General features: G+C 40.6%; 2 protein-coding genes, 1 long non-coding RNA gene and 1 other non-coding gene across 5 annotated transcripts in view; 1 reads left to right on the forward strand and 3 right to left on the reverse strand.

Moving 5' to 3' along the window:
* Positions 1 to 195: 195 nt before the first annotated feature.
* On the reverse strand, positions 196 to 3533 carry LOC121827281 (uncharacterized). Its single transcript, XR_013049182.1, has 2 exons — positions 3472 to 3533; positions 196 to 415 (listed from the first exon to the last, which is right to left on the reverse strand). It is a non-coding gene; the product is annotated as an uncharacterized LOC121827281 (long non-coding RNA).
* Positions 3534 to 3840: 307 nt separating this feature from the next.
* Rraga (Ras related GTP binding A) lies at positions 3841 to 5483 on the forward strand. Its single transcript, XM_006975980.4, has one exon. It carries the CDS (start codon positions 4138 to 4140, stop codon positions 5077 to 5079), a length of 942 nt encoding a protein of 313 aa, XP_006976042.1. The 5' UTR covers positions 3841 to 4137; the 3' UTR covers positions 5080 to 5483.
* A 3033-nt stretch (positions 5484 to 8516) lies between these two features.
* The window catches only part of Haus6 (HAUS augmin like complex subunit 6), a 41389-nt gene continuing 26887 nt past the window's right edge, over positions 8517 to 23018 (reverse strand). Inside the window, exons 13-18 of one of the 2 annotated variants that reach the window (XM_076564478.1) lie at positions 19180 to 19246; positions 18170 to 18238; positions 18023 to 18139; positions 14719 to 14854; positions 12445 to 13434; positions 8517 to 11660 (exon numbers count right to left, since the gene is read on the reverse strand). In XM_076564478.1, the coding sequence (XP_076420593.1) occupies positions 11611 to 11660; positions 12445 to 13434; positions 14719 to 14854; positions 18023 to 18139; positions 18170 to 18238; positions 19180 to 19246 (1429 nt within the window). In that variant the 3' untranslated portion in view covers positions 8517 to 11610. Of the gene's footprint in view, positions 11661 to 12444; positions 13435 to 14718; positions 14855 to 18022; positions 18239 to 19179; positions 19247 to 23018 lie in introns of both variants that reach the window. The other variant, XM_006975979.4, reaches the window with a different exon arrangement.
* LOC121827748 (small Cajal body-specific RNA 8) lies at positions 19324 to 19454 on the reverse strand. The gene has a single exon (XR_006070049.1).

A 23018-nucleotide genomic window follows, 5' to 3' on the forward strand; every position in this document is an offset into this window, starting at 1 on the left:
GCTGGGAGAGAATGGTTAACAGCCTGCTGACCTTTGTGCTATCTGTGTGTGGCTCAGAGCACAGCAGATCCTCCTCCAGACCCTTATCATGAGCTTGTCAATCTATAGAACTATCTTTATGGAAAGTGTCACATGTAATCAATCTCTAAAAGCCATCTTTATTGGAAGATGTCACATGTACAAAGAGTTCCGAAGTTGTCACGTCGTAAGCTTTATTGTGCACATGGGATTAAGTAAATTGTCACCAGGAAAGTTTTCACCAAATTTTGCTGTGCTTAAATATGCCCCAAATAAACTACTCAGTGTCAAATTCCCAAAGTTTGAACCAACACCAGCTACTTAGCCATGTTGAAGCAAACTACCTCTTGAAGTCCACAAATCATTACTTTGCTGGCCATGGTGGTTGCAGAGACCCCTGAAAGAGATAAATCAAAATAATGACTATAAGCATGTTCAAAGACACAAGCAAACCACTGGATGACATAAGGAAGACAATGGGTGATGGAAAAGGAATTCAACAGAGATAGAAATACTGAAGAAAAACGAATTTGAAATATTGAAGTAAAAAACATAATAGATCAAATAAACTGTGGAAATTATCAGCAAGAATAGATGGCAGAGGACAGAAAATCTAAGCTTGAAGACAAGATGGAGAAACTAGAACAATCCAATGAGGACAATGATAGAATAACAAGAAGGCTCCAGTGGGAATCCAAGATATACATGACACTATGAAAAAGCCCGATTTATTGGATTACAGGCATAGAAAAAAGGGAGAAGAATCTCATTCTAAAGACATGGAAAGTGTTTTCAAAAGAATCAAACAAAAAACATTCCCAGATTTATGTAGCATGAATCTTAAAAGGTCTTATTAATAAAAACAAACCTGGATCCAGGTACTGAGGTCAATGCTGCAAGATCAGAGAAGCAGAACAAGCCACAGCTACCTCACCTTGCCAATTCCTCTGCTGATCCTGTTTCCTCAGACTGGATGCCTCTCAGCTGAACTGTGCTGCTCAAAAATCTAAAAGCTTAACCTGCCTAGTTCCTGGTCCTCACACCTTACATACCTTTCTGCTTTCTGCCATCACTTCCTGGGATTAAAGGCTCACTTCATGGGATTAAAGGCGTGAGTCACTATGGCTGGTTGTTTCCAGTGTGGCTTTAAACTCAGAGATGGATCTCTGCCTTCAGAATACTAGGATTAAAGGCGTGTGTGCCACCATTTTCTGGCCTCTATATCTAGTAGCTGTTCTGTTCTCTGACCCCAGATAAATTTATTAGGGTGCACAATATTTTGGGGAACACAATATATCACCACAGATTTAGGGAAAGAGTTGCCAGTCCAGATATGCAAGGCATTTAGGACACCACACAGACAGATCAGAAAAATGACTCCTCTCACCATATTATAATTAAAATGCTAGGAACCTGGGAGAGAGTTCAGTGGTTTATCAACATTTCCTATTTTTCTAAAGGAGTCAAGTTCCCAGCACCTAACTAAGGTAGCTCTCCATTGCCTGAAACCTCGGTCCAGGGGGATTCAATGCTCTCTCAGACACCTGCACACATGTGGCATACACTCACACAGACACACAGGCAGACACAAAAATAAAAACAAAATAAATCTGAAAAAAGATTAAAGCACTAAATATACAGAACAAAGTATATTGACTTTTTAGATGTATGTGTCTACTTTGGAATACCTATCAAACTCAGGAAGCTAAAAAGGGCCCATGTAGGGGTGAGGGTACTTAATGGATGAAGGTGCAATGGAATACATGCAATAGGAAAATAGAGAGGGAGAAATGCTGGAGGTTAAAAGTTAAACCAGTGATGGGAGTAGAGGTACAGGGTGAGGAAGGGGTGAAGTTTGTTGACCAAAACTAAGGATGTAAGGAAAGCCCATGTACACACACACACACACACACTTTGATCACTGGTACACAGCATGAGTGGACAATACTTCCTCCAGAAAATGTGGGTTGTTAAAGAGTCACTTCCAGACATAGTATCAGAGCCAAGAAAGGCCCGAGGCTCCCAAAACAACACAGGTTATTGCTATCGCTCTTGGCTGGAACTGACCTAAAAACTTCCTCCTTGCTGGCTAGTTTTCATAGTGCCAGAGGGTACTAAGCAGGTTGCAGGGGAAGAAAAGTCATCAGTGGTGTTACCCAGTGGTGAACCCTGAATGCTACAATACCAACTTGCCAGCCAATATAGATACACACATATATATGTGTATATATGTATACACACACACACACACACACACAGCACAAAAGTTATGTTGGGGGTAACTAACTGCTTTCGATTGGAGTTAAAGCCTGTTCCAAAGGACAGAATTCATGCCTGGTAAACTGTAAACTTAAGGAATCTACTACTGAAATCTTGCAAAATGAACATGTCAAACTCTCTTCTAAAAATTTGTGTTTATGCACATAGATTACTGCTGCGCTCAGCCACAAGTAGAGAAGCTTCTCTCTGCAGTGGACAGCAGTTAATGCAGAGACTCATAATTAGTCAAAGTACTAAGAGTTAGTGACTATTGAATGGCCAGCTCTAAATAAGACATCTGTTTTCACACACACACACACACACTAATGTATTATAAGGAGCAATGATCACTTTTTAACTTTCTTGCATATGTTAAATATCACTTATCTGAATGGGTGTTTTGCCTGCATGTATATCTATGCATCACGTGCATGCAGTGCCCATAGAGGTTGGAAGAGGGCGTCAGATCCCCTGGGACTAGAGTTACAGTTTCAGGGAGCCATGGCAGGTGCTGGAAATTAAACCCAGGTTCACGGGAAGATAAGTGTGTGCATACACACGTGCCTGTGTGAGTTTATGTGCACCTTATCTGTGAAGGAGACCGTAGAGGCCAAGAGGGTATCCTATCTGAACCCTGGCCCTCTACATAAGCAGCAAGTACACTTAACTGCTGAGCCATGTCTCCAGGCCCATTGTTCAATTTTTGAGTGAATGGGTGAGGAAATGTCTTTACTGGTACAGTGTGGTACACAGCCTGAAATGGCTTTACAGTAAGTGTAGTGTCCTAACTTAGGAATCTGAAGTGCCCTGGTGACCTACTGAGTCATCCTCAATGTGCTGAATGTCGCTGATTATCTCTCCTTGAAGATCAAAAACAGAGCCCTGCGCTTGGGGGAGGCAATGTGACCTGAGGCTAAGCGAGCAAACCCTGTAAGTCATTGAGACCCTTTAACCTCCTAAGGTTTAATTTCCTCACTTGAAAATGGTTGTCCACACGGTTAATGTGAGGATGTAGCTAATGCATGGTGTTTCATATTACCCTCTCCTCGGGTTCTGGATTCTGATTACAAATTCTCTAGTCTGAGATTATGAGAACACTGGATATGAAAAAGGAACTCGTCTGGAAGTAAAAGGGGGACTAACCGAAGTCGGAAAGTCTCCTGGTAAGGGTACTGCCCAGCCCTGGGCACGCACTTAGCTTCTCAAAGCCTTTCTGACGTTGGTTTCACTTGCCATCCTATGTGGGCTGACAAATCAGACCTGGCCTCCCCCTGCCTGCTTCTTACGCACGTCTCTGGGGGAGGTGACTACGGCAGCGGTCGTGTGGGACTTCTGGCCACGCGAGGGCAGCATTCCCGCTGCCGGGCTCGCCCGAACCTTCCTGCAAAGCCCCAGCCCAACCTGAACAGAACAAAACACCGCAGTGGGCGTCCCCTTTCCTTTCAACCCGCTGCGCCCGGCCACGACCAGGCTGCACTTAAGAAGCCGTTTCTCAGCATTCCACCCGACTGACAAGGCTCAGCCGGCGTTCTCGCGAGGTCACCACCGGAAGTGGGCGGCGGCAGGAACCCGGAGTTCTCGCGAGATGTCGGCGGGAAGTGGGTGGCGCCCCGGCCGGAGCTGATCGCATCACTAGTCGGTTCTCGCTAGCTCGGAGCGGCTGCAGCCATTGCCTCCGGCGCTGTTTTCTGAGGACTCGCCCCGCAGCGGTCTCTCCTGCCCGGAGCTCGCGCGCTCGGCCTCCCGCTGCCCGGCGGTGCACGTCGCCCAGCCCCCGGAGCCGCCGCCGCCGCCGCCGTCCTCGGTCGGTCCGCCGTTAGGCCGCGCCTCAGGCCCAGTCCGTGGCGACGCCGGCAGGTGATGCCAAATACAGCCATGAAGAAAAAGGTGCTGCTGATGGGGAAGAGCGGGTCGGGGAAGACCAGCATGAGGTCGATCATCTTTGCAAATTATATTGCGCGCGACACCAGGCGCCTGGGTGCCACCATCGACGTGGAGCACTCCCACGTTCGATTCCTGGGGAACCTGGTGCTGAACCTGTGGGACTGTGGCGGCCAGGACACCTTTATGGAGAATTACTTCACCAGCCAGCGGGACAACATCTTCCGTAATGTGGAGGTCCTGATATACGTGTTTGACGTAGAGAGCCGCGAACTGGAAAAGGACATGCATTATTACCAGTCGTGTCTGGAAGCCATCCTCCAGAATTCACCTGATGCCAAAATCTTCTGCCTAGTGCACAAAATGGATCTGGTTCAGGAAGATCAACGTGACCTGATTTTTAAAGAGCGAGAGGAAGACCTGAGGCGTTTGTCTCGCCCGCTGGAGTGCGCTTGTTTTCGAACGTCCATCTGGGATGAGACGCTCTACAAAGCCTGGTCCAGCATCGTCTATCAGCTGATCCCCAACGTTCAGCAGCTGGAGATGAACCTAAGGAATTTTGCCCAGATTATTGAGGCCGATGAAGTTCTGCTGTTCGAGAGAGCTACGTTCTTGGTGATTTCCCACTACCAATGCAAAGAGCAGCGTGATGTGCACCGCTTTGAGAAGATCAGCAACATCATCAAGCAGTTCAAGCTAAGCTGCAGTAAATTGGCCGCTTCTTTCCAGAGCATGGAAGTGAGGAATTCTAACTTCGCTGCCTTCATCGACATCTTCACATCAAACACGTATGTGATGGTGGTCATGTCAGATCCATCCATCCCTTCTGCAGCTACTCTGATCAACATTCGTAATGCCAGGAAACACTTTGAGAAGCTAGAGAGAGTAGACGGCCCCAAGCACAGCCTCCTCATGCGTTGAGTAATGCCAAATGCTCCTTAGTAAAATGCTGAATTACCTTTTTGTTTTCCTTTGCATCCCTTGTTTTTGATATTCATGTCGTGTGCTTAAAAGTGAGCTTTGAAACGTGTGCTTACTATCCCATCTCTTCCCTAGTCTTAGCATTGGACGCTATTTACTCAGCTACCCAGTAGAGCTTCAAGACGGCCTTTATGAAAAGTTGGTGTGGTGTAACACTAAAGTAGGTGGTTTGTGTGTGTGTTCTGGTTACCTGGTTATAATAGATAAGAATATTAAAGCAGTTATCTTCTGTATTATCAGATAACAAAGGTGGAATGTTACTATTTTATCAGCAAGATATTAAAATGTATTTCTAAATCCTCGGTTTCAATCATGAATAAACATTTATTATTAGCAATTTAAAATACGTTGTTTGAAATAATTAAGTAAAGATTCTGATTATCCACAAGTACTGTTTAACTGGCAAACTTCCCATTTTGCTAGTGTGGCCCCCACCACCCTGGCAGTGCTTCTAAGCAGCTGTAGCAGTGGTTAAGACTCAAAGGACTGGAAGAGTGACTCAGTGGTTAAGGGCACTGTTTTTCCCCCAAATACCTGGGTTCGATTCCCAGGATTCCCAGCACTCACATGGCAGTTCACCGCCATCTCTTAACTGCAGTTCTAGGGGATCCAACACCATCTTCTGGCCTCTGCAAGCACCAGGCACAAAACAGCCATACACAAAAAAAAAAAAATTTAATTACAAATTGGATTCAAGGACTGGATATTCATATAATGTTACTCAACTGGCAGATGGCTTGTCTGACGATGCACAAGATCCTGGGCTCAGATACTAGCAGCACATAAAAATGGAGTAGTGGTGCATGGATCGGGAGTTCAAGGTCATCAGGAAGTTTGAGACTAGCAGAGATAACATGAGATACCCCCACCCCTGACCCACTCAGTGGTAGAGTGCTTGTCTAGCACAGGTGAACCCCTGGTTCTGACCCTTTACTTGGAAGTTGAGCAAGACATTTGATTTCACTGTGCCTATTCCCTTGTTTGTAGGTCCAATAAGAATACCATGACTGCCAAAAACTTTAACACACAAAGCATCCAGAATAGTGTGCCTGGTAAGCTTTGACCACTGAGCCATTCCTTATGACTGCATGTGACATCTGGCTAAGTTTGAACCCTTTAAATGCTGGGTATTAAGTACTTGGCGTGCATGTATTTTAATTTATTAATTCATGAAGAAACTGATATGACCTTACTAAGGTAAGACACTTAGGCATTCTTACCAGACCCTCTGTCCTTCCTATTATACCCCTCCACCACCGTTAACAAGAATAAACAAAAAATAACCTAGCTTTTGCTAGGCATCGGCTCATTCCCTGAAATCCCAGTATTCAGGAGGCTAAGGTAAGATGATCACCATGAATTTAAGGACAGCCTGGGTTATATAGTAAGGCCTTGCTTGCCTCAAAAAAAACAAAAACAAACAAAAAACAAACAAACAAACAAAAAACCCTATCATTTTATGTATAGATATCTCTTCATGTGATTCTAAATTCATAAACTGAAGAAACCAAGGCCCCAGAATTAGTATTTTGCCATTTGTATTTATCTGGAATTGCATGATACTGACCAGATTTGTAGATCCCTTACTTTGTGGGGACGGATTCTGAGGTTCCTAATGTGCACTGGTCATATTATATGGTAAAAACAATACAGACATAAACTGCCCCATTCCAGTTCTAATAACAGCTTAAAGGCTATATTAAGTAGTTTCTTTTATAGGGAGACTTCTGATCAACTCGGAGCTTTTCACTTTACAAATGAGGCAATACATGTAAGGGATAGGGCTTTAAATTTTCTAAGGCTTTTTACATTATTTACTAAACACTAGCAGTGGGTGTGATGACAGGTTCCCTACCCATGAAAAGCAAGAAGCTACGAAATGTATAAACTAGGCATGGTGTCACCACCTTATAATCCCAGCACTCAGGCAGGCAGCAGGAGCAATTTCACTTAGGCCACCTTGGGCTACACAGGAAGTTCCATGCACCTGCCTCAAAAAAATAAAAGTAAAATCTGCTGTAATAAATCTAGAGTCCAAGGGATTAAAATACCAGTAACAAAGTACTCTTACCTTTATCACTGAGCCTTTCAAATTATTTTGATCAAATTGTACTTTTATATGGGATAATTGAATGGTCCAGGACATAATTCTTTTTGAAATACAGAGAATCCTAGACAGGTGGTACAACACTGAATATTTATTCTAGACAGTAGTATTAGGAACACACTTAAAAACAGTCCCTAGGAAACAGACATTTTCCACTTGAGAGTATGGACTCACCAGCTCTCGGTGCATAAAGAAAAGTGATCTTTAGAGCAAGCAGGCATCTGAAGTTTATACTGTCCTTACACATTAAACAACATGTCTTGAACACATTTTCTTTTGGTGCACTAGGGGAAAAAATAGTTTGCTTTTATACAAAAAAGGGTCTCAAGAATTCCTGTTTAACTTTAGATAAAATAAATGGCATGCCTTACAACTAAGAAAAATATAGTAAAGGTTTCAAAATACCTGTTTAGTATATTTTGTTAAACTTAGTCCCTGCCCTCCAAATGTTCTTTAACTTCTCAAACTATTCTTTATCCTACTTGGTAACATTTTTCATGCTCAGCAACATTACGTGCTTGCCCTCTTGAAACATTTAACTTTCAGGGACAGAGAGTACATCCTTAGCACTCACAGGTTTGATCCCACCCCCTCAATAATAATTGGGACATACTTGCATCTCAAGTTTTACTTAATGTAGAAATCCATTTGCACAGCTTTTTAATCTTGGTGAAGATAACAAGGTACACTCTATGTAACCAAAGAAAAAACTTATTTACCCCTTCTTTTATTCGGTCATAGAGGCACACAAAATTCCAATACTTAAGTGTCTGTGACCCTTGGGATATGCATGTGTATGTACATGCATACCCAAGAGACATCTACATAGGTAAGAAGGTAGGTATCTTAAGTTTGCACACAGCTGCTGTGATCAGAGATCACATACAATTTGGGGGAGGTGTCTAATGAAGACACTAAGTGAAAGCTAGGCAAACACCTATAGTTCCAGCACTTGAGAGGCTGAGGAAGGAAGATTGCTGTGAGCTGAGACTAACCTGAACAAAATAGCAAGAACCCCTCTCCCCCTACCCACACAGACAAATATAAAACAAACAACAAAAGTTAAACAATACACTTCAGAAAAGACATAAGACCACGGACCTAGGGAGGACAAATTAAGAATTCCAGGTGGAAAATGTGATTTGTTCTAAGCTTTGTTTGTTTTCTAGACAGGGTCTTACTGAAGCCCTGACCATACTGGAACTCACTATGTAGACCAGACTTGGAGATCCAAATGCCTCTGCCTCCTGAGTGCTGAGATTAAAGGTGGTTTTTTTTTTTTTTTTTTTTTTTTTTGGTTTATTGAGACAGGGTCTCTCTGTGTAGCCCTGGCTATCCTGTCACTCACTCTGTAGACTAGGCTGGCTCAGAGATCCACCTGTCTCTGCCTCCCAAGTGCTGGAATTAAAGGCGTGCACCACCATGCCTGGCTTAAAATGTTTATTAATTAAAGGGTTTAAGTGCTGTTCTGAGCTTTAAAAGGAACTATAACTGGCTGGAGAGATGCCTCAGTGATTAAGAGTATTGGCTGTTCACTCTGGGGTTCCAGGTTCTAGTCCCAGCACCCATATGGAAGCTAACACCAGTCTGTAACTCAAGTCCCAGGGGATCTGACTCCCTTTGCAGGCCTCCATGGGGACCAGGCACTGAAGTGGTACATAGACTTGCAGGCAAACATCCACACACAAAAACAAAATGTAAAAAATAACTCTAACTGGTATAATTAAAGGTTATTAAAATTTTCACGTCAAAATAATGAAAGAACTGAGATGAGCTAGAAGGGCAAGGTAAGTACTCTAAAAGATCCCAGGGGAAGGAAGAAAGAGGAGACTCTGTGTTTAAATTAGAACCCTATTCTAGAATGGACTTCTAAGCAAGGACCTGACATGATCAAAGTAATTCCTTTTCATCAAAGGGAACTTCAGGAGATACTGGATGGGAAGGTGCCAAAAGCATTAAGTTATAATCACTTTTGGAGAAATTACAGATTTGGGATTTTGTTCATGGTGCTGAAAACAGGAAATAAACATGTCAGTAACACTCAGCAGACCATAGGTAAATTTCAGTGACTCATAAGTCCAAAATATCCAGATACTTGATCTTTTGACTCTCATAATGAAAGACACCTAGAACAATACACATACAATAGCATACTACTTCTTAAAGATACCTTGAGGCTAATATGAATCGCAACCTCTTAGCAGCAAACTATTGAATTTGAAGAGATACTAGCCCATTCGAACATGTGGCTCGGGCAGGCCTCGCCCTTCCCTCACATTCCCTCTGCCTTGCTATAAAACACATTACATTCCTAAAGCTAGCCACCTAGGTCTATTTCCTTATTTGGCCACTTCCTCCTCCTGAGGCTGATAACCAAGGTCCAGTTATCAAAGTATTAAACCCAGCAATCAGAATCACATGCCCAATTAAAATTAAATACCTCATCCTAACACAGGGTTTCCCCCTTTAGCTTTATAAACTGCCATTTGCTTATATGCCACATCTGTCTCCTCTCTATCCAGAGGCAGTCCTTTGTCCCTCCAGGACAAACACTCCTTCCCCTTTCCCTTGTTCCCTTCCCCTTCTCCTTCATAACCTCCTTTACCACCGCATCCTAGCCCATTCTAACACAGACCTCCCCTTTTTCTCCTCTTAACAATTACACCTGCAAGGTCATTTGCTGCTGTTTTCTGCAACCACTTTCACTTTTCTTCCCCACTTAATAAAGGATCTCTATGAAAACAGGTGTTTGGGTGTGGTTTGGGCTAATCCAGGGCCCAGGAGGAAACCCCTACTATTTGAGGGTCTCCTTCAGAACTTATAAATTACCAGGGAATCATATCTGAGATGAGATTTCTAGGCCCTCTCGTAGACAAGCATTTTAAAAAGGCATCCCAGATGATCCTAACACAGTTGGCCCCTGCATTCCACTCCAGCCTTTCATCTCCCTAGCTTCAATACCCACAGGCCCGGCACACCTGCTATCTCAATTATGAAGACTAAGTGAACATGCTAACACTTAGCTTTGGCTCTGGCATGACAGAAGCGTTGACAGTCACTCCTCTTACCTAATATGCTACTCAGAATTTAGATACTAGGCTGTCTGTAAAGCAGACAACAGAATGGTTTCCCAGTAGACCGTAGAGTCCCTGCTTTGCTGTATTCGTGAAACCCGACACCTTTGGAACACGTCCTCTCTTTCCATTGCCAAGAAGGAGCTGTTTCATGGTCCTCTGACACTCCACCCATTCACTTCCAGTACTCTTTCCTCCAACCTTTCTCCTCCCTCATTTTCTACAAGACTTGGGGACAAGATTTTGATAGTTACAAACTGAGGCTCTACACAGAACTGAAGGAGATAAATCAACCTTTCAGTGCCTCTTCTAGTCACTCTTATTCAGGCGCATGTATTCATTACTTGGATGTTACAAAAAAAAAAAAAAAAAACATTTCTGGGCCAGGGGCCTGGACAATAAGGCAAAATGTTACAAAATGTACAAATATTATAATTACTTAAATCCATGTTCATTTTTCTCAAATTATTTTTGGATTTTCTGTAGGCACTAGGGAACTTTAACAGATTATGACCAGTAACATAAAACTTATTGCTTTTCCCAAAACAACACCCACAGGCAACAATAGTAAAACAGATTTGTGAATTTTTCATTTATATTTTTGTTAAATATAAACTAGTGTTAAATTCTCAATCTATGTAGACAAAATAGTACAGTTTAACAGTGTTCTTTAAATGTCTGGTCATCTTCTACCTTTCCTCTTTTTCTCAATTCATTCTGTCTTGTCTTTACTTATAACATGTGTTTTATCCCATCAACATCATTCTTCAGGATTAATATATTGGAATTCATTAAGCCTGTTTACAATTTCACAAACTTTAAAATCTGTTGTTCTTACTATACATCCAAAGGCACTACGCTGCACTCATTTTTTCTTAGTACCAAAATATTTCATAGAGATCCAATAAAATGGTTTCTCTAAAATGAAAGATGAGGCTCTTCAGTGGCTATTAGATTACACACTCATCCTTAAGTTAATAACTGATATTTTAACACAACTATGACATTTGCCATTAACTTATGTTACAAGATTTTTCTAGGAATCAAAATAGTTTCCCAAAACTTGACATTTGCTATTTCTAAATACTTCACATTTCAACCTCATATATTTATCAAAAAAGAGCTAAGCACCTAAAGACATTACAAGAGGCCAAAGTGCATGCGAAACTTCTTTGACCCTGGAAAAAGAGTATTGTACTCCCAATGCACGTGTCTAGATCAGCTGCAGTTGAGTGGCAAGGCTTCCGTTTTAGCATCACAGCTAAATCAACTGGAAACTGCTTCATCTTGTCAAATCAGAGATTCTCTTGCTTCAAGGCTCTTATTTGAGATTTCTTCTTCTGCAAAATTGATTTTTAAAGGAGGAAAATAAGCATTACAAAGAAAAGTAAGAACAATTCCTAGTAATAGCAAATTTCTTGATTTTGAGAAGGCTCACTTTGTGCAACATTCACTAATAAATAATGAATAAAATTACCATTTATACTGAAATGCCTTTTCTCCAAAAATCAATGCCCTTCTAGAATACTTTTCAAAAAACTAGTGTTTAATTATCATGGGAAAGTCAAAGTGATATGCAAGGAATGAGTATAACAAGGCCTACCTCGGTCCTAAAATACTGAAATATAATTTTAATTCTTTATTATACAACTTTTAAAACATGAAAATAAGAGAATTAAAATTAATAAAATGTGCTGACCAGTTGGCTTCAATAACTTATACTGCTGTAGGCTGAACTGTGCCCACCAAGACACTCTGACTGTATGTGGAAAGAGACTTGGTGTGTCTCTCTCCATGGACATATAGAAGCATAGGGATTCTGAAAGTACCCATAAAGTGAGGGCTCATTCCTCTTACCCTAGATGAAAAGTTAAAGGTTATATTTAGCACATTACCCACCATGACCCTACAAAATTCACTTTGTACTATATTTATGAAAAGGTAAGTGAATAGGAGGAGATTAGAAATAGCCTGGACTACATGGTAAATTTGAAGCCAGTCTGAACTATACAGTGAGGTTGTGGCTAGCCAGAAGTATAATGCTGAGGTACTGTCTTAGGAAGGGAAAAAAAGTTGAGAGAATGGTTCACCTAGAGTGTATGCACAGGTCTGGTTAACGCTTACCTTTTAAGTTAGGCAGAAATTCCCTGAGACTACATGGTAACACAGTCCTCAATTTTTGCTCCAGCAGAGAAACTTTAGTTAGTGGTGATACAGACTGTGTTCTTTCATCAAGAGATATGTGGGAGGATGGTTTTGTGTAGTCAATAAACAAATCCTGAGTGCCCAAAACAGTATGTGGATCATCTGCTTGCACATCTTTGGCTACAGGGCTGAATTCTAAGTTGTGTTGTTCAAGTGTCTTGGAATGAGACAGGTGAGATTCTTTCCTTATCTTGTTAAGGGATTTCTTCAGAGTCTCCAAACTACTGAAAATAGCCTTTGAACTGGAATCTACTTCTGCAGTGGCTTGTCTTTTTCCAGCATCACCTGGAAAAGCATCACTGTGCACATAACTATTCGGCTCCAGTCTGAAACTGGTCTCTGAACTAGTAGAACTATTAAGACTTAGGTGACCAACTTCTTCTGGAAGAGTCTCATGTAATATTCCAATGCCACTCAACCTCTGAAAAGAGTCCCATAACAGAGTTTTACGTGTGGAAGGTTCACTGCAAGAAGCCTGTGAGTGGTCCGATACTCGAACAGAGTCCTCTTCACTTCTACCCATCACATCTATTCCACTGCCCATAGCACGGGAGAATGCCTCCATTTGTCCAGTGTCTGAAAGCCTGGTGGTTGCACACTCTAAATCTTGCTCACAAAGCATTTTCTTATTTATCAAGTCGGACTCGTCTTCTGTTGGGGGTTCACCGGTCTGACTTGTCAAAGGTTTCTGAGGCACGCTCTTGAGCTGGTCTGGAACAGCTTTCTGTTCAGGCAAGTAGGACTGATCGAAATCTGAGGAAAAAATAGCCATGCTGAGGTCCCTCTGGCTGTGCAGTGCTGGTGAAGACTCTGGGGACACAGCTCTACCTCCGGCGTCTACTAGACTCGCACCTGCACTTCTGTTAGCTCCAGTGTCAGCTTGTCTCCATGAGCTCCTGACTTCAGTCACTAATCAAGTGGAAAAAAGACAACCATCATTTACTATTTACACATTCCCAAAACATGGACATGCAACTAAAAATCTTTATTCTAGTGCTGAAAATAAAACTACTGCCTCAGTCCAACTTCCATACACATGCCAACAGAATGACAAACCTGAACATCAGGAAACTTCATCTCCAAATGACCAAACTCAAGTCAGACACACAACAACAGCTGTTCCTGAAACACACACACACCTCACCTCTACACAATACATGTGATTACATGCATGAAAACCACATTTTCTTGTCCATTCATGCCAGAAATGGGCAGAATTTTTTTTTTTTGATAAAGGATTAGATGCTAATATTTTAGGCTCTGTTGGCTATTTGATCTTCCACGACTTCCCAAATCTGCCACTATAGCACAGAAATGGCTATAAACAATGCGTCAACAAGTGAGCAAGGCTGTGTTAAACATAATTAAACACACACACACACACACACACATACACACACACACACACACACACACACACACACAGAGCAGGACCCTATTTACTTCACTGGTTGTCATCCAAAGAATACCAACCTAGGCTGTCTCACTTCAGTATGAATTAAATCAGCAGCAAAGAAGAAATTGTATTTAATCATTGAACCCAAACAATCTACATTGGTTAAATAAGGAAGTATGTATCAGATATTTGCCTACACCAACTGTTAAATGTATTAAGGAGAAGCATTTAACACTATGATTATTTTTGCCAAGGGGTAAAAAAATCTATGCAAGCAGTGTGATAGTTCTGTAGTGACTGCTGACTAAAAAAACATAATCCCCATACTCACTAAACACATTTGTTTATTTAGAGGGTGTGTGTGTGTGTGGTGTTTGTGTGTACACACACATACTATGGTGCATGTATGAAGGTCAGAGGACAACTTCCAGGAGTCCATTCTCACCTTCCACCCTGTAAAAGATGACTCAACTGGCCCCAGAATTTTTTTTCAAGTGACCAAATAAAATATTTTGCAGAAAAATAGCCAAGTAACACAATTAAAACACGATTATAATATCAGGACTGATTATGCTTCTGTGCGGGTACACTGAAGTCACAAAAGATGACTGATGAAAGACTGTTGTATAAATGTGAGTGATCACACTGTATACTTCAACAAAATTCCATTATATCAGAATAAAAAGCCACTGCCAATGAAACAAGAAATATGACTGTTTCCAAATAACTGTCAGACCGTAAGTCTAATAGGGGCAGTGTCTTAGCAAGGGAAACCGGGGCAGGAAGCATTAACTTACTCAAGTTTTCTGGAGTTCGGGGAATTTGATTCCTGGTTAAGAAAGGATTAGAAATCAGAGTGTCAATTAGCTCCTCCAATTTTACTTCTTTTCCTTCAGAGAGCTGTGGTGAATCAGATAGAACTACTCTGGCAACCTGCAACAGAAAAGAAAAAAAAAAAAATGACCGAGCCCAGACAGAACTTCGACAGAAACTCCAGTAGGAACCGTGGGCACATCACAGCCAGCAGCCCATAACTAGGAGGCGGCAGATTAGACAACAATGAAGTTCCTGGGAGGCTGCAGATAGATAGTCCAGGCACCATCCTGCTGTAAAACGAAACACCAGAGTATTTCTTGTTGTAATCTTAAACGGATAATACAAAAGAAGAAAGAAAAGGTTAGACTCTTTACACTCTGCCAGGCATAGTGGTGCACAACTTAAACCCAGCGCTCAGGAGACAGAGGCAGGTGGATCTGAGTTCAAGACCAGCCTGGTCTATATAGTAAGTTACAGGACATCCAGAGGTACATAGTGAAACCCTGTGAGTGAGTCAGGGAGGGAGAAAGGAAGGGAAAGAGGGAGGGAAAGAGGGAGGGAAAGAGGGAGGTGAGGTGGGATCCTTTACACACAGGAAGATTTTGTTTTTGTTGTTTTGTTTTTTAAAACAAGGTTTCTTTGTGTAGCTCTGGCTGTCCTGGAACTTACCTGTAATCCCAGCATTTCAGAAACAGGCAGGAAAACCATCATGAGTTCAAGGCCAGCTAGGGCTACATAAAGAACTTGTCTCAAACCACTAAATATTTTGTTTTCAGTCTCATGAGATTTTAGGATTCTCTTCTTCTATCCCACCCTATTCCATTGTGTTTGGGGTTTTTTTCCTTATTTTGTTATATTTTTTTTAGTTTTATGTGTATGAATGTTTTTGCCTGCACACATGTATGTATATGCACCACATGTACAACTGTTGGATCCCCTCAAACTGGGGTAATGAGTGGCTGTGAGCCAAAATGTAGATGCTAGAAATCAAACCTGAATCCTCTGGACAGGCAACAAGTGCTTACTTACCACTGAACCATCTCTCAGGCCCGAATTTTTTTTACTTTGTTTTGTTTGCTGGGACAGTCTCATGTAACCTAGGATTGCCTGGAACTCATTATTTAGCAGAGAATGACCTTGAATTCCAGACCTTCCTGCCTCCATTTCCCAAGTGCAATCTAAATTCTATTAAACTGAAAATGTACCTTACTTTCCATAACTAGGGAATTCTGATTTTAAAAGGACTGATCCTCTTTTTGGTGTAGTCAGTAAAGAGAATTAACAGAATATTAGAGACTTAGAAGCATTCAGAAACCACGAAATTGGCCTCATGCTACAAATAGAATTAATTGGCATTAATCCCATTCTCTGATACAGTGTAAATTTAGTAAGGTCAAAACTGATAAAGGAGACACTAAAACCCCAATTAATACAGTCTAAAGGCTATTTTTAAGTCACTTGGAAATAAATTGTGATATTCTATGATTACTTAATCAAATAATCAAGATAGCAACGGTGAAAAGCCTGAGTATTTAATTTGTATACACTGACCTGTAGGTACTGATCAAGTCATTTGACATAAAAACAGGACTACCTAAGGGAATCAAATTAGAGGCTGGCAAGATAGCTTAGCAGTTAAAGCCACTTGCTACAATGACCTGAGTTTGGTTCCAGGGACCAACAATAGAGAGAACCAATTCCTCCAATTAGTCTTCTACTTCCATATACATGCTATGGAATGCATGCAGGCGCGCACACACACATATACACAAACTTTTTCATTTAAAAAAAAATTTAAAAAGCCAGAGAGATGGTGCGGCAGACAAGAACAGTTGCTCCTGCAGAGAACCCGGGTTTGATTCCCAGTACCCACATGATGGCTCACAACCATCAGTAACTCTACCTCCAAGGGCTCTAACACCTTCTTCTGACTTCTTCAGACACTGAACACATGTGATGCACATACATACATGCAGGTAAAACATTCACACATAAAAAAATAAATCAAAAAAATTTAAGTATTAAAATAATAGCGAGGCAGTGTTGGCACACCTTTAATCCCAGCACTCAGGAGGCAGAACCAGGTGGATCTCTGTGAGTTCAAGGCCAACCTGGTCTACACAACAAGATCCAGGACAGGCACCAAAATTACACAGAGAAACCCTGTCTTGGAAAAAACCAAAACTCAAGGACTAGAGAGATGGCTCAGAATCTAAGAGCATGCACTGCTTTTGCAGAGGACCTAGGTTCAGTTCACAGCACCACATGGTAGATCATAACCATCTAACTCCAGTTCCAAGGGATCCAACACCCTCTTTCTGGCCTCCTCTGGCACCAGGCATACACATGATGCAAATACATACATACATGCATGCATACACACATGTAGGCAAACACAAAAAGAACTAAGAAAAAAAAACTTTAAAGAAAAGTCAATGAATTGATATCAACATCTTTAGTCACTTTGGAATATTTAGAAAACAAAGTCAACAAAACCTTCACTCAATGGTATCACAGAATTTTAGTTCTCATATTTAAAAACAGCTAAGAAACACAAATAAGTATTCAAATAACTATAATTATTGAGGGCAATTACCTGAAAATTTATGTAACGGTTTAATCCATAAACTACTGAATATGTATTATGTTTATACACTGAATGATTTATAGAATGGGAAGTAAAACTAATAATAATACATCAATCTTAACTAAATATATTTATAAGAAATCTACTTTTACTTTTTTAAGAAGGTTGATTTTATTTTAGCCTTGAGTTTTATAAAGATTATTTTTATTTTTAATTATGTCTTATGTGCATGCCCATGAGTCTAGTGGCCAAAGAGACCAGAAGAAAACATCAAACTCACTGAATACTGAGTTACAAGCAGTGGTGAGCCACCCAACAGAGGTGCAGGACCAGAACTCAGGTCCTCTGCAAGAAAGTAAGTGCATGCTCTTAACCACTGAACCATCTCTCCAGCCCCCAGCCTCAATTTATTATCTGTGACTTCCTTCACTTCAAATTACCCCTGCTACTCAGTAACTGTACTCCATTTCCGATCCCAACACCATTTAGAAAATAACAAATATGAAACATGAAGCTGGGCAGTGGCGGCACACACACTTCATCCTGGCAGAGGCAGGCAGATCTCTGAGTTCAATGCCAGTGTGTTTTACAGAGTGAGTTCCAGGACAGCCAGGACTACACAGAGAAACCCTGTCTTGGGGGGGTGGGGGGGGTGGGAACAAATACATAAGTGTATTTATCAATAATCTTTTTCTAACCTCTTCTACCAGCTGATCTTGCTCTTTCTGGAATGGATCACTCTTTGTCACTGGCAGAGAGCCTCTGAATCCACTACTCTGTATGTTCTTTGCAGTATCTGATAAAGGAGAGTCTTCCATGTCAGAGTCTGGCACTTTTCTGGAAGTCATGTCAGGGTCTGGCACTTTTCTGAAAGTCATTATGGTTTTCTTTTTGAGAGTTCTCATATTTGGATCCTGAAAAAGAGAGATACAGTATAACCTTAATGATCATGGCCAATTTTGAAGCTCTCTTCATCCCATGGGTCAAAAGTGGGGCTGTTTTACTTTTTGAGACAGGGTCTTAAGTAGCCAGGCTAATCTTGAATTGCAGTGTAGCCCAAGCTAGCCTTACCTGGAGACACTTATGCTTCAGCTTCTCAAGCATCAGGCTCACAGGAGTGTGTCACCACACTGACAAAAGACAATACTATTGTGGAAGTATATGTTCACTGGCAGAGCTAAATAATTTCATATTCTTATTTAGCAATAGAATAGAAAAAGTACAAAAATGGGAGAAAAAGCTTTGAATGTAATTAAGTTTTGTCACCAAAAATAATATTTTATTATAAACCACTATATTCACAATTAATTAAAACTGTTTTTAAAGCCAGGCATTAGACACTTGTGTAATTCCAATATGTGGGAGGCTGAGACAAGAGAATTGCCATGGGTTCAAGATTGGCCTGGCTACACAGTGAGTTCAAGACAAGAGCCTGGGTCAATTAGCAAGGCCATGTCTTCCTGTGCAACAATCTCTGTACACTGTAAATATGTACTGCTCTCATTGTTAATAAAAAGCTGATTGGCCAATTGGCTAGGCAGGATTTTGGGGGCAAAGAGAATGCTGGGAAGAAGGACAGAGTCAGAGGAGTCACAAGCCAGACACAGAGGAAGCAGGATGTGTCAACAATGAGTTTAAAAAGCCATGAGCCATGGAGTAGAACTTAGATAAGAAATATGGGTCAATTTAAGTTGTAAGAGTTAACTAGTAACAAGCCTGAGCTACTGGCTGAGAACCTATATTAAGAGAACGTACATTAAGTCTCTGTACGTTTATTTGGGAGTGGCTGCTGAGACACAGAGAAATTTGACCTACAGTATCTCACAACAAAAATGAAAATTGTTTTACAATATACCTTTTCAAGTAGTGTGACACTGTTTGTATCTGATGATGAAGGACACTGTAAGGGGAAAGTTGCAGGGCTGAAAGAAAAAAGACAGCAAATCCAAGTTATGAGTAGGGAGGCATTAACTAAATTGATGTATCTAAATATCTAAGAAATTGTCTGCCCCGTATCTGTCCATGACGATTTCACTCAATTCGTCCTGGTCATCAAAAGGCAATTTATTCTAGGGAGGTCTAGTGACAATTAGAGCAGTACTTCTGCCCAATCTGTGTATCATTCTCCCAATTAACTCAAACTTTCTTACTTTGTAATTTTTGTCAACAATATTTTCACATGGTTAAATGACTTGACAAACAACAATTTCAATACAACTTAAAACCAAATTCAACTAACTAGAACTGCATTATTACAATGTGCTCAGCATGTTAATACAATTTCACAGTAGGAGAGACCTTAACATTCTTTTAACCAGACGTGGTAACACACACCTGTAGTATCAGATAGCTCACTCGCAAACACTCACCATGTAAACCTGGCAACCTGAGCTTTATCCCCAGATCCCACAATAGAGCAGAACAGACTCTCATAAGTTGTCTTCTAACTTTTACACACAGACACACTTGTGCTCCCACCATACACACATAATAATAAATATTTTTTTTCCTTTTAAATATTTATTTTGGTTTATCATGGTGAGGGTGGAAGTTTTTTTTTAAATAGCATCTACAGATTAAAATTCCATAGCAAGAATAAAATGTAAGTATACTGCCCTGCATGAAATCCTGAAAATTCCAGCATCAAGTACTGAATTTCTTTAAAGAATAATATAAAGTCTTTTTAAATATAAAAAAAAGCAACTAGCAGTCCATCCACCTAAATCTCCAATGCCAGTGTGTCTGTATTAAATATTCTTTACACTGCTCCCTTTTCAGGCCATGAAAAAACATAATAGAGTAGTTAAAATATGTATGTTCATGGAAGTACCAGTTTTAATAATAAAAATAGTAATTTGTAAGCTACTAACCTGTTTCAGAGATTAGACACACTAAGGGCTTCTTCCTCCCATGTACAGAGATTCTTATTATTATCGTAAAATTTTTAATTTTGTGGATCAGAATTTTTAACTAACAAAAAGACTTGGTATTTCATGTTGAAAATCAGTTTCTCCTGTAACTCTTGCTCTATGACAACTATGTTACATATGGAATGAAACTGTTTGCTCAGAGTTCTCGTTTATTCCACTCTGCCTGTGCCTTAGTCTTTTAGATTCCCCTGCTCCTCTGCACAAACATTCAAATGCCATGGTATCTTTTCAGGTTAATTATAAAACAAGTTATTTTACACTTTAAAAACCTTAAAGGAAATAACTTTAAAGTAACCCTGGGATATGGCTGAATGTGGATGAGGTTGGTATAAATGTTCGCATAACATGCACAATCCTCAACACCCCATAAACAGGGTGTAGTGGTAGCCATGTGCCTGTAATTCTAAAACCGTAGGTTAAGACAGAAGGGTCAGAAGTGTTAAGAAGGCACTTGATACCTCATAATGCAAGCTTCATAAGCTGAGTTTGATCCCCAGGACCCATACAAAGGTGGAAAAAGAGACCCAGAAGGTCAGCTATCTACTGACTTTCACATGTGTGTTATGGTCCATGCATTTACAACCCAAGTGTAAGAACTCACAAGGTGTACACATAAACATTAAATAAACTTTCTTTAAAAACAAACAAACAGAAAAAGTAGTTCAAGGATAGCCTAGATCATCCTTTCTAGACAGCAAGTTTGAGGCTAGCCTGGCCTACAAGAGACCCAGTTACAAAAGAGTAAGTCTCATCTTAATTTCAAAAGATCTTTTAAATTCTGAGGGAGGGAGGGGGGAGCATTGCCAAGAACAAGCACTTTGCTTACTTTTCATGACAATACAAAGTGAACAGCTTTGCTAATTAATCTGGTGGGTCTTGAGTTCCAGGGTAGTTAGAGATATATATAACAGAACTGAGTTTTTCTTTCTTTCTTTTTTGTATCATGTGCAGAGTTTTTCTTTCTTTCTGTTTGTTTTTGGAGGTGGGGTGGTGCCTAGAGAGACAGCACAATGGTTAAGAGCATTTCTTGCTCTTCTAAAGGACCCAAGTTCAGTTCCAAACATGTACATAAAGCAGATCACAACCACCTGTAACTTCAGCTCCAAGGGATCCAACATCCTCTTCTGACTTCCCCAGCAACTATGTGCATATACATATTGCATAAATAAAAATTAATCTTTTAAGGGGGTGGGGGCTGATGACTCAGTGGGTAAAAGTACTGGCTGTGCCAGACTGGAGGTCTAAGCTCAATTCCTAGAACACCCTGGAAGAGAAAAACAACCCCAAAAGTTCTCTGACCTCCACATGAATACAATGCCATGTGCACACACACCATCATCCCATTATACACACACTGAATAATAATAAAATAAAATTTAAAACAAATCAATTAGTAATAAGTATAACAGAGGAAGAAGAGCCTTGAAATTGGGTGGATAGGGAAGTAGGGTAGATCCAAAAGGAGTTGGGGGAGAGGGTAGTGAATCAAAATACACTGTATTACATTCTGAACAAATTAATAAAAATATTTAAGGATGTATGAATATATAATAAACCATTATGTTTAGTCAATATATTCTAATTAAAAATATGTGTAACTTTAAAAATAAGAAAGCCAAGGCTAGAATCTAGTTTTTTACCTATGTTTAGGAAGGATATCAATATAAGGAAAGAGAAAAGCATGGGTGTGATGTCACATCCCTTTTATTCCAAGATCCAGAAAGCAAAAACCAGGTAGAGCTCTGTGAATTCAAGGTCAGCCTGGTCTATATAGCAACTGCAGACTAGCAATTCAAAAAGTTAAAATGTCAAAAAGTAAATAAACAAATCAAGAAAACAGCATCACCATTATATACTGGAAATTTTGCAAAACTTGCCATAAGGAGAGTACTCACAACAACAAAGGAATATCCTACTACTACTAAATATTGATTATTGATTCAAGTACAATGCTATCTCTATCAGCTTACTCTAATCAAAACCAACAATAAAACTTAGGGTGCTCTGATTACCTGTGATGATAAGTGAATGTGAAAAGGCCTAAAAATACTCTAAAAACTGTACTCTTTCTTTGCTTTTTAACTGTTACTTTCAATTCATATCATTTTCCCCAGTAATCTTCCCTTCACAATTTTCATAGGAAACTTATTTTTATCTGTTTCTCTTCCACTCGGGGAAGCTGGACTAAAGAAACCTACATAAGCCAAACATCAATCAAATAATACATGTGGCTCTGGATCTCTGGCCCCAAGCTTAAGAGCAGTACTACTCCTGCAGAGAACCCAAGCTCAGTTCTTAGCATACATACTGGGCAGCTCCCAACATGAACCTCTAACTACAGGGGAGCTGATACCCTCTTCTGAACCCTACAGGTACCTGCACTCATGTGTACATACCCATACACATACACACATAATTAAAATACTAAAAACAAATCTTTAAAAAAAAAAAAATAGGAGCCAGGCGGTGGTGGCACACGCCTTTAATCCCAGCACTCAGGAGGCAGAGGCAGGCGGATCTCTGTGAGTTCGAGGCCAGGCTGATCTACAGAGTGAGTTCCAGGATAGGCTCCAAAGCTACAGAGAAACCCTGTCTGGGGGGGGGGGGGGGGGGGGCGGGAATAGCTAGGACTGGCAAGATGGCTCAGCAAGTAAAGCCACTTGTTGCCACCAAGCCTGACAACCTGAGTTTGGGCTTTGAAACTAACACTGTAGAAGGAATGAACCAACTCAAAGTGTGAAAAACAATACAAAGGCTGCAGAGA

The sequence above is a fragment of the Peromyscus maniculatus genome, chromosome 2, assembly GCF_049852395.1.
Source record: "Peromyscus maniculatus bairdii isolate BWxNUB_F1_BW_parent chromosome 2, HU_Pman_BW_mat_3.1, whole genome shotgun sequence".
NCBI classification, from domain to species: Eukaryota; Metazoa; Chordata; class Mammalia; order Rodentia; family Cricetidae; genus Peromyscus; species Peromyscus maniculatus.

Bases quoted from the DNA above. Each gene is read 5' to 3' on its own strand.
- Rraga (XM_006975980.4), top strand. From the start codon at position 4,138: ATGCCAAATACAGCCATGAAGAAAAAGGTGCTGCTGATGGGGAAGAGC.